The sequence below is a fragment of the Nanorana parkeri genome, unplaced genomic scaffold (genome assembly GCF_000935625.1).
Source record: "Nanorana parkeri isolate BGI_ZX_2015 unplaced genomic scaffold, ASM93562v1 scaffold1436, whole genome shotgun sequence".
NCBI lineage: Eukaryota > Metazoa > Chordata > Amphibia > Anura > Dicroglossidae > Nanorana > Nanorana parkeri.
This window is the reverse complement of record NW_017307704.1, coordinates 181,520-193,852: the sequence shown is the minus strand read 5'-3', so window position 1 is coordinate 193,852 and position 12,333 is coordinate 181,520. Positions and strand designations below refer to the sequence as shown.

The 12,333-nt window shown below is 43.9% G+C and overlaps 1 protein-coding gene across 4 annotated transcripts in view; it reads right to left on the bottom strand.

Annotated features, from left to right (window-relative positions):
• Window positions 1–12,333, bottom strand: part of LOC108798239 (tyrosine-protein kinase ZAP-70) — a 52,100-nt gene that overhangs the window by 35,789 nt on the left and 3,978 nt on the right. For all 4 annotated transcript variants that reach the window (XM_018569971.1, XM_018569973.1, XM_018569972.1 and 1 more), the window contains exon 2: window positions 2,848–3,008. In XM_018569971.1, coding sequence (XP_018425473.1) covers window positions 2,848–3,008 — 161 coding nt within the window. The remainder of the gene's footprint in view (window positions 1–2,847; window positions 3,009–12,333) is intronic.

The following is a 12,333-nucleotide window of genomic DNA, read 5'->3' as shown; positions in this document are numbered from 1 at the left end:
CACTGCGATATATGTCAGAGCTTTATAAGTGTATTATAATAGTATGTGACTGTGGGGGGACATTAGAGTGCAAGCTCCTCTGTACAGAGACTGATTTAACTGGCTCAGTGTTGTCTGTACAGCACTGCGGTATATGTCAGAGCTATATACATGTATAATAATAGTGTGCGACTGGCTCAGTGTGTCGGCGGTATGGGGGGGGGCCCGGCCTAAAGCCGTGTAAGGGGCCCCAACATTTCTGATGGCTGCCCTGCTCAGGGCAACTCTAGAAGACTTGCAGAGTATGCATGGAATTTCTAGCAACCACTTTCTCCAATAAGCTCAAACATGCCATTTCATTGCCGACAATCTCCCTCCACTCTGGTCAAAGATATCCCATGGCCCCTTTCAGATACTACTGTCCTCTCCGACAGTGAAGATGCCACTTTCCGCTATCGTCCACACCAGCCATTCGTCACTACACTTGATCTCCTCTAGTACCTTTCCCACACACATCATTAAATGGGCAACCTTTCTTCAGTTACCTCAAGGAAAAGCCATCGTTTGTGAGGTGTGGAGGGAACTTTTGTTCAAACTAATACACAGAGCATTCTATGCTTTTAATCTCAAATATAAATCCACCCCCTCCCCCAACTGGCTAACATCATGCCCCAAGTGCGATGCCCAATCCCCAAATTTGGAACATCTTATCTGGCTTTGCCCCTCCATTAAGTTATTCTGGTCATGCGTCCTTAATTACATGAATTCCTGTTCTGGTACCCACAGAACCACCGACCTGGCCTTCTGCCTTTTTCATGTAATTGATCCCTCCACACCGATCACCACTAGACAACCCTCCCAGTGGGAACATATCTGCATTAAAGCTGCCAAAAAGGCCATCCTGACGAACTGATTGTCACCTGCCCCTCCCTCATTAATTACCCTGAAAGAACTCCTTCATGACCTATTGTCGCTAGATAAGCTTGATGCCCAATACAACCGCTCATACACAGACAGATTTTTTACCACCTGGACCCCATATCTAACATCTGAACTATTTTTGAGTCAGCTAAGAGAGGTGATGTTTTTATTCAAAGATACGGAGTGGTATTGACAGGCACGATAGGCACTCTAGATGTCCTTTGACGCACCACTACAAGGTAATCGCTTGAATGCTCCCTGCTATACCCTTCTAGTCCCCTAGTGATCTACTTAGGTGTTGTTACATGGTTTCAATGATGATTGTGATGCTTATCGGTATAATCGTTACTTTATTTTGTTTGTTACTTATGTTGTTCCGTACAACTCTGATCCTGTAATTACTGCACTGACCTGTTTTGGAAAACTTTCAACAAAAATGACATGTAAAATAAAAAAAGGAAACCTGTTAGCCCTTTAGAAGAATTTAACCACTTGAAGACCAGGTGTTTAGACCCCCTTCCTGGCCAGTCTATTTATCAGTATTCAGAGCTGCGGTATTTGACTGACATTTATTCCGTCATGCAACGCTGTACTTAAATGAATTTTATAAAAAAAAATCTGGGGACAGATTGAGCTTTCTTTTGGTGGTATTTAATCACCATTGCAGTTTTATGTTTTGCTATATTAAGGAAAAATTATTGAACATTTTGAAAAAAAAAAGTTTTTTTTAAACATTATGCTAGGAAACAATGTCACTTCCGCATTCTGACAGCGTAGAGGGGACCGGAGGGAGATAGTGTACCTATCTCCATCTGTTCCCCTGTCCGAGAGCCACTATGCTGGTCCCGGGCTCGCACCGGGCACAGCGGAGCGCGAGACCAGCGTGACAGTGGGAGGGGGGGAGCCGCGGAGGGGGGGCTGCACTTACCGGGACCTCAGGCGTTTACAATGGCCTGGCCGGGAAGTGGTTAATAGAAACCTTTTAGAAATCCGAATTACATTTCTCAAGCTTTTCTAAACCACATATGTTGTGATTTGATGAAACCAACTCTAAAATAAACTCATATCGTGTATAGGGTATAGGTAATATTATTTTAAAACAGTTCACACTTTTCCTTTGTGTGACTCCCATATGGACTGTATTATCTTCTTGAAGTCTTGACCTTTTCTCTAACTTGAGGGCCCGCTCACGCCCTATGCGTTCGGGCTGTGCTGGCCGTTTTTTCCAGTGCTGCCAGAATGCAAGAAAAGGCCATTTGCCTTGTCATGGGTGGGCATAGGTCACACCACCTTATTTTGGTGGTGTGGTTTTAAAAGATCTCTTATAATACAAACAGCTGCAGGTCTTTGCAGGTCTGTGACCTGGTAATTTTTTTATAAACATTGTTTCCTATGTAATTCCTGATTAATAATAATTTCTACGTTTCTAATTATGCCATTTGTCCAGCCTTTTTGAACATTTTAAAACAGGTTTGTTTATACTGCTTGAATGTGAAAGATTTTTTTTACTTACTAATGCTGTAAGCAGATGCTTACATCTATGTTAAAAAAAAAACAACAAAAAACATTAATTACCTTTATTTGACTAGTAAATAGTTCACCAATGTAGTGTCAGAATTAATAGAAGTCACAAAAAGTAATACTATCAAAAGAATGGCATGTTATCCTAAAAAACAATATACGGTACCTATGACTGTGGTATTGTAAGTATTGAGGAATTACAGGAAAACCAATAGAAACATGGTTTTATCTATAGGGTATAGACTAGACAACTGCTAGTCCTCAAATGGTTATTGGTATTTTTCCTATGTTTACAAGTGAGTTTGTTACTAATGTAATATATACTTTACTAATACAGGATATTATGAAGTGTATCATTACATAAAAGAGGTTAGCAGTAGAACATACCAATAATTCTAAAGTATTAGATACTTGCATCATACTTACAGAAATTTACCATCTGGTTGTGCTCCTGAGTACAGCTTTCTCTCAGCTTCACTTCTGCTGATGTTACCATGGTACCATGCCATCTGCTCATGGGCAGTGGTAGCAATGAGCTTCTCCACTTGTGGAGCCTGACTTATAATTGCTTGTTCCAGTGCATCTCCCTGCATGAGCAAATAATCCAAAATGAAAATATGCTTTTTTTTTGTCACCTGTAACTTTAAAAGATGTAAACTAATACAAATTGTGGTTGATGCCAAGGTTAGAGGTCCAAGTTATAGTAGAACTGTGCCCAGACATCATGCTGTCCTAGGGACACATGAGTAAAGACATACAGGCATAGATCGTCATCTATCGCCAAGCAGCTTGTGACTCTTAATAGCCTCTTCAACTGTTCTCCTTGCAATTCATTTAGATTTAAGCACAAATATCCAGAAAAAGGGAAAAAGAATGAAAAATTAAGTATGGAGTATAAATATGTTTTGTCGCTGCTCCCCAAACCTCCTGTCTCAGGCCAGAAGCACTTTCCAGTAGCCATGTCTCTGGTTAAAAGTCAGGCCTGTGTGTTACATTGGAATAAGGGCTCCTGTCAGCCTTTGATGTTCCCATTACTCTCCATTTTGGCCACTAAATAAAAATAAAACAATAAATGAACATTAAATAAAAGTATACTATAATTAAAGGCAATATTTGTGTTTAAAATTTTAAAGGGTGATGAGGGGTTAGAACCACTGCCATTGCTATTGCTGTCTGTATCCCTGCTTGGGTCACCACACACATTACAATTTTTGTACAATCAATTTTAGATTTACCCAATCTATGTAATAGTAGGACCTACCTAATCCATCCAATCAGGCAGTCCCTTGCACTACATAGTTGTTGGTAGATCTAAAAGGAGATTGTACAATCAGATTGTAATGTGTGTGGTAATCTTTAGGGAGATTCACTCTCTCTTATTGTCCAGATTACCAAAGTCGTTTGGAATAAAAGTAAGGGCAAATCAAAAATTTTGAGTTGCCACCATAACAGGAATAGAGGGAAAATCTTCCGAGAGGCACACTTGTGCCTATGACAACTTTATAAAAGGGGATTTCCCATACATTGGAAATATATCCTCCACTTCCTGTTGAGTCTACGGGATCTTCCTAATGGGACAGCAGTTTTAACTTTCCCCTACTCTATCAAAAATAAAATTTTAAAAAAATAGGAATTTTGTGTTCAATATAAAATCCTTTTCCTATGTTTCTCAAATGACTCCAAGAAGTCTTTAATCTTTGGCTCATACTGCTGCCTACACGAGGCTTGGAAACTGACAAACTAAAAAACTGTACACCAGCCCAGGATGACTAGCAGCCAGTGGTGTAGCGTGGGGGCCACTTGCCCCCAGGTGCCGGTATGAAGGGGTGCTATCACAGGCGTTCCAGCACAGTGCTGTGCTTGAACTCCTGTATTGGAGGTGACAGGTTTAATAAAGAGAACCGGTCACCTCCAAATGCTATCACACAGGGGCTTGTTAGCACCTGTGTGATAGCAATAAAGTTAAAGTGAAAAAAAATGTATGGTGATCTTTCCCCCCTTGTGCTGGAGGGGATGCGGACAAAGGGGTACAATGGCGCACATATGGTGGTCTTGTCCCACTGTACAGGGATATTGGGGTCAGGTGAGGACTTATGTTGAGAACATTATGGGTTCTTCTTTTGAGGATGACCCGTGGTGTATGTTAGTCCATTGCACTGTAGAATCTACAGCTAGATTTAAATCCTAACTGATCCCTCATCTACTTAATGCTGCAATAGCTTTGATAGCACAGTTTAGGAAGAAGGTCTCCATCCCTCCTTTACATCAGTGGTTCGAGAAAATTGATAATATCTGTACTATGGAAGAGATGGTTCTGTCATCTAAAGGCCAATATAAATGATTCTATAAAATATGGGCATGTTGGTTGGAATTTAAGTCGATTATGCTTTGGTGATGTCTTTGGTACATTAACAATGGTCTCAAACCGGTGACATATACAGATTACGAGGAGTCCCTCCTTTGTTCTTCTTTTTTTTGTTGTTGTTTATCTGTCTATGTATGTTGTAATTAAGTTTAAAAGTATGTGGGGCCAGTTAAGTTAAACTAGACGGGACTTAGGAAATGGTTATTAAAGAATTATTAGATTTTTGGTAGACTAAATTGGTAGAATAAAAGACGATATCTCATATAATATTTTAATTATATTTATTTAAATGCATATATTAAGATGAAATGTCTATGTTGGATATGCTGTCCAGGTGGCAGTTTGTTTTTGTATTAATATGTAAAAATTCAAAATAAAGAATTTTTTATTTTTTTTTATTTAAAAAAATAACATTAAAATTGGTAAATTATACAATGAATACAAATTATGTAAAAAATAATCATTAAAATTAAAAAATTAAAAAAGGTGATAAAAAGTAAAAGATAATAAGATAATAAACATTTTAAAAAGTAAAGAAAGAAAAAAAAGTTAAAAATATAAAAGAGTAAAAAACAAATAAAGAAAAAAATTTTAAACTAACCCTGCCACCCCAGCCATCTGGTTTGATGGTGGTGGGAGAGGAGAGAGGTGGCACAGTGGCAGGGGGTGAGCCGCGGGCCGGGATGAGAAGTCAAGTGAGCTCTGTACCCCAAACTGGGATGAGAAGTCAGGTGAGCTCTGTAATCTATAGCTGGGATGGGTGGTCAGGTAAGGTCTATACCCCATAGCTGAGATGAGAAATCAGGTGAGGTCTGTATCCCATAGGTGAATTCTGTACCCCATAGCTGGGATTGAGGTTCAGGGGAGCTCTGCACCCCATAGCTGGGATGGGAGTGGAGATCAGGTGAACTCTGTACCCCATAGCTGGGATTGAAGGTCAGGTCAGTGGCAGATCCAGGGGGAAAGGTGGCAAAAGGGCAATTTGTGCAGGGGGATGTGGGGGCATTATCATGAATACCTAAGAGCAGCCCATCAATGAAGAGCAGGTGTAGGGAGTGTGCTACCAGTGTGCCGAGGAACTGGCCCAGAGCTCCCTGGCACCGTGGACCAGGGTACGGGGCCCAGTACCAGTCCTCTATAGCTGGTGGTATTATTATGTATTGCTGTTTAATGTATTGCTGAGATTTGTAGTCCTCTATAGATAATGGTATTCTGCATTGGTGTGTAATGTATTGCTGGGATTTGTAGTCCTCTATACAGTGGCAGAACTACCAGGGTCACAGCAGTTGCAGCTGTGATGGGGCCCCAGCATTTCGCCACTTGGGGACCCTTGTAACCGCCGACATTGCAGGTGACCGTACCCCCTTCTATAAGTCTGTGGCCCTCCATCCTTCAGACTGCATGGATCGTGTGTATCACGATTGAACTATGGTTTGGTTTGTGGGGGGGCACTAAAGAAACACTTGTCCTTGGGCGCATCATGACCTTGCTACGCCTCTGATCCCAGCATGCCTCAAAATGGGGGAACACCACAATGAACTTCAAGAAAAGGGCCCTCACACTCAACCCTGTTTCACACCTAGGCGTTTTTGAGCAGTTCGAAAAGCGCTTTTATCTGCCCAACACAAGAAATCCATGGTCCTTGAGGTGTGAATCCATGGTTCACACCTGAGCAGAAAAACGCAGAGCAGGAAAACGACAGACACCTGAAAAGATACAGGAGCTTCTTTGGGCAGTTAAAAGCGCTTTTCCTCCCCATAGACTTCATTGGAAATGAACAAAAAAATGCAACATAAGCATGTTGCACATTTTATGTGAGCGTTTTTGCGCCTTTACAGCGGTAAAACGCGTATACAAAATGTGCACAACGCGCAAATAACCGCATGCTGCTAACACGCGTACAAACGTGTAAAAGCGGTGCCGCCTAGATGTGAACCAGGGCTCAAGAAAACAAAAGAACAATGTCCTTGTTCAAGTTAAAGGCAAAAACTACTATAGGTTCTTAAGTTCTTAGGCAATCCTGGACCTTAACCCCATATTGTCCCTATGCAAAATCAGAAGATTTGCTTTAAACAGCTATAAGTAATTTGGGGAGTCAGGAAGGGGTAGTCTTTTGCTGCCTATAACACTTGATCAACTGATCATCTTGATGTGGTGTTTTTACTGAAAGTAACATTTACTTATTCATTTTTCCTCATATGACCAGTATGAAATGTTCAGTTTTGAGACCGTTTAACTTTAACCACAAGTACTTGCTGAGATAAAAAAGCCTCATTATATTCACCTATTTGTCAAGCACTGTGCTATGTGAATTTTCAGTGAAGTGGTGCTGCCTTCAATCAGCCAATCGTGTGCACGCAAAAATCCTGTTTTTTACTTTTTCCTTGAATATGATTGGGTATTCTTTCCATTTTCAACAATTCACTAGGTTAAGTGGAAATATTCTTGCAAAAAGAAAACTCACTTTGAAAGCGAACATGCTCTACTGCTTTAATAAAATAGGGCCAGTGTGTACCTTCACAGTCAACTGCAGATCACATAGATTTGAAGCAGGTGGAGAAATAAGTAATGATATAGGGCATGAGATCTTTTAAAAGATACTCATTGTAATTTTCATATCATCCCATTAACCACATTTTAGTTTTGTTAAGTGTAAAGCTGCCCACACACCTTACAATTTATCTGCAGATTTTCTGTGGTCAGATGGAAAAAGTGCAACAGATTGGCCTAGGTGCAGATTACTTCATCCACACAGTTAAGTGTAGATGGAGGAATCTGTTGCACCTTTTCCATCTGACCATAGAAAATCTGCAGATAAATTGTAAGGTGTGTGGGCGGCTTAACACACCTCTGCATGTGTTACAGAGAACTTCCCCGTTAGCAAGGATAACTTGCCACAAACTTGTGGCAGGGTTACATTGTAATTCTTGTTAACTTGCTGCACACATTCCTGGCAAGTTGTAGACTTGCAGAAAACGTGCAGCACAAATTCTAGTTGACACTTTTAGAATTTGTAGCAAATTTGCTTGGCAAGTCTACAGCAAGAATCCTGCAGTTCTTAGCAAGAGCTCTGCAAGTGTACAGCACTTTTACAAAGCACATTGATCTGGAGACTTGCAATGCTTGGCAAGTCTGCAATAGTTTAGCAAGTCATTTTCAAACTTGCAGCCCAATTGCTTGCAATCTGGGCTCCTTTCATCTTGTTATTATTGATTCTGGAAAGGGCCCAACTATATTACTTTCACTAAAGGGTTTTTTTGAGTTTTGCATGGCAGTTGACCAAACCCAACAAAATAATGTATAATATTAAAAATTTCATGAAAAGTTTGTCCTGTAATTAATGAATGGCATATTCTTCCATAAATATGCTTAACCCACTCACTGCTAGTGCCATTATGAGTAGGTAAAAGAGCTATCAATGTACTGACAATTTATTACAAAATACACTAAACTCCCCATTACCAAAACTTTCAAGCAACCACAAAAAAAAAAATTGAGGACATAATATGTCCTCAATTTTATTTTTGCCTGTTGCTTGATAGTAGGGATGCACCGATACCGTTTTTTCGGTATCGAGTAGAAATACCGATATTTTTTTTCCTATACTCGCCAATACTGAATACCGATACCGGAAGTCCCATTAAAAAAGTCAGCCAGTGTGTAATGACTCGCCACCCGGCTTCCCAATCAGCAGGGAAGCCGTCTCCATGCTCCCTTCCTGATTGCATGGCGCCCAGCTTCCTGATCACTAGGTGATGAGGGAGCATGAAGCCGGCTTTCTGGCCAATCAGAGAGCCGGGGTGTGTGTAATGACATGCTGCCCAGCTTCCTGATTGTCCGGCTTCATGCTCCCTTGTCACAACTGACGAGGAGGCATGGAGACGGCTTCCCGGCCAATCAGGAAGCCGGGCAGTGTGTAATGACTCACTGCCTGGCTTCCTGATACCGGAAGCTCAAGTATCGGGCTTGGTCATCGGAGCATTTGGGCGAGTATGAGTACTCGCCCAAATACTTGGCATCGCGGCCACTAGGGGGCTGAGGATGGTGGAGTGAGGGATGGCTCCCGGAGGTCCCAGTCTTGATCGATCTTTCTCTTGCTTGGTCTTTATGTTTGCATTTTACTCTGTCTGCTTCCTTTCTACTTTTTACGCTCAGCCCTGAGGGATTCCATACAGACGCAGGGCCTCTTCCCCCCCACTTGGAATTATTCAGGTGGACTAGTATGACAATAGGCACTAGTTCTAGAAGGTGGTGTGTGGAGGCCCTTGTGAGTTTTGCATTTTGATTATTACTGTTTCTATAGTTACATTATAGCATCTATGGACCATTGTTTCCTTGTGTCATACAATGGATGGGGTGATGGATGCGGTGATACTTAGACGCTTAGTGATCCTAGGGTCATGATGGTTTTGAAAGTTTATTTTATACAATGCTATGGATATTTATTTTATATGACTTTGTCCTTTCATAATTTGTGTCAATAAACAAGAAATTTGAAAAAAAATAAAAATACTTGGCATCGGCACTGATACCGATACTAGTGTCGGTATCGGTGCATCCCTACTTGATAGACATGTGCATGCACACATGTCTATCATACACTTAGAATGTAGTAAAAATACATTTAGAAGGGTGCAGAGAGTCTCAGGAGGGGTGCAGAGGGTCTCAGGAGGGGCACAGAAGGGTGCAGAGGGTCTCAGGAGGGGTGCAGAATGGTGCAGAGAGTCTCAGGATGGGTCTTTTAATTTACAATTTAATTGAAACCTTTAGTGAATGGGTCCGGGTACAAGTACCCCTTACGCATTTACATTCATGTGTTGGTGTATTAAAGGGGTACCCTGATGTGAATAAGCCCCTACCCGCACCCCACAACCAACATCCCAGGGCTTTGGTTGTGGGGGTGTGGGCAGGGGACAAGGTGCTTTTCCAGGAGCGACCCTGGAAAAGCACCTTCCCTATACCTGAACCTGAAGGACACACAGGGGGTGATTTACTAACCTTAACACACACACGCACCAGGTGCGTGTGCATTTTTACACAGCAAAACGTATTTATCAACCAAACACGAGCAACGTGTCACATTTTCACGCCGTTATGGCGCGTTTTTATGTATTTACGTACGTGCGCGTCATGTAGCATGCGCCATAGGCTACACGCCGCTCTAATAGCGGCATGCAAGTCTCTAAAAGCATATTTCCACTAATGCCATATATGGCAAAATAATGCACATGATGCATATATAATGCTGCTTCACAGTTTAGACAAAAATGGTTAGCTCATGCATTTACATTCCTGCATTCATCAACGCAAGCAACACAATGTAGAGCTAATTTACACAACATTACCTTGCAATTCATGCAGGGCTTTGCACAACACACCTGCTGGGTGTGTACACACTACAAAGGTGTCTAGATTCCACCAATAGATCATGCTGGGAGGGAACACACTACAGAGGTGTATACTTGTTTGTGGCGTGTTTATAAGGTTAGTAAATCAACCCCACAATCTCTGATATCCACCAACAGCTCTCCCTCCACTCATCGATCTGCTCTGTCCTCACCACGTTGCCTGGATATTAGGACGCTAGTACACATCACCAACTCCAAAGAGGAACGGACCTCCACCTCCCTCCTCCGTGACCCAGCAAGACATACAGAATTGGAGGACAACAACCTGAAACTTCGGAAACTGGATCTCCCTTGCAAGCCTACTCCAGGATCTCGTCTATCAAACACCTCCACCTGAACAGCCAACCTCACGTATCAGGGCTTGAAACACTTCTACACCTGCAAACCACCACAGGATCTCCATTGCGGAGATGGGCATTGCCACAGGACATTGCCACACACCAAACCTCTTGGTCGGTAGAGATTTCACATTCCTATACATAGTACTGCAGAAACTCTGAACTTTGCCATTGTCATCCTTCCACATAGTTTTTGTTTGGAATTCCACGCAAGGACCAAGACAACACCTTGTAATGTCCTTCCAGCCCCAAAACGTGACTCCACAACTATGCCAACAGAAGTGTCCCATCACCACACCACCCATCACATGTATGTGCTCAACATCCCCTTTCACCAACCCACATATACACCAGTGGCGGATCCAGGGGGGGGGGGGCAACGGGGCAATTGCCCCCACCCCCGAGATTAGTGTCCCGACTCTCCATCCACGTTCTGCCGCAGCCGCACGTCCCGCAGTGTGTACTGACAGCTGTCCCTCCTCCAGCTGCATGTCACAGACTTTACTGCGGTTTATTGTAAAAACTTTGTACAATGAACTGCAAGTCTGTGACACACACGGAGGGACAGCTGTATGTTCCGGTGTGTGTGCTGTGCGGGGATCCGAATACAACAGGCGGCTGTGATCACGACAGTGATCACTGTTAGCCTGGTGGAGGCGGAGCCGATATCCGTCTCTGCAGGCAGCCACAGCCACATCCTGGTATGTGGGTCAGCGTGAGTGAGGACCCTCTCCTGTAACCCCTCCCCTCCACCAGCTGAGGGCCCGCGGGCGCCACCCCCCCTGCCCCCCACTAAATGAAGCCCCCGGTCGCAGGTGCAATGGTTCCCTCCCTCTGCCGCCTCTCTGCCACATGCACCGCTACAGATGCGGCTCTCTAATCGTGCGGCCGCTCACTCCTCAAGGGGTACTCGGGAGGCCCCAGTGTGCAGCCCTCTAACATACCTGATTAGAAGGCCGCATCTGCCTGCTCCAGCCAGCCCGGATCACCTCGGTATACCCTTGAGAAGCGAGCGGCTGCGCGATTAGAGAGCCGCATCTGTAGCGGTGCAGGTGGCAGAGAGGCGGTGGAGGGAGCCACTGCACCTGCGGCCGGGGGCTTCATTTAGCGCAGGGGGTTCAGTGACGGGATCTACTGCGGGCAAACTGGTTGGTGCGGCCACAGGAGAGCCCTCACTACCAACCAGAGCCCCCACTGACTACCAGGGTAAGGTGACCAGTTTTTTAAAATCCAGGAACATTTTTAAGGGCTCATTCACACTGGAATCGGCCGGCACGTACAGCTCCGTGCTGTGTGCACGGCCGTATCGGACAGCTCCCGGCAAGGACAGGTGCTGCGTGTGATTAGTACACAGCCCCCATTCTTCTCTATGTGACTACGCGGCCATACGCTCACCTGTCCTGTACATCGGTGCGGGTGAGCGTACCCGTATGCTGACAGGATGGATCCTGTCTGTGTCCGAGCAAGGATACATGCACCCGTACGGACGTGCTGGGCGGGTGAGCGTAGGGGGGTGTACGGCTGCATACACCCATAGAGAAGGACAGGGGCTGCATACTAATCATACGCAGCACCTGTCCTTCCCGGGAGCTGCCCGATACGGCTGTGCACACAGCACGGAGCTGTACGTGGCGGCCGATTCCAGTGTGAATGAGCCCTACATGTCCCCAGGAACATAAAATAAAACATTTTTGTTTTTTAATACTCACCTGATGCCTGGATCTACCGACAAGCCCAGCTTCCCGTCTCCCCCGCTGTCAGAAGCTGCCTACAGAGCGTGCTGGTTACTACTTAAACCGCC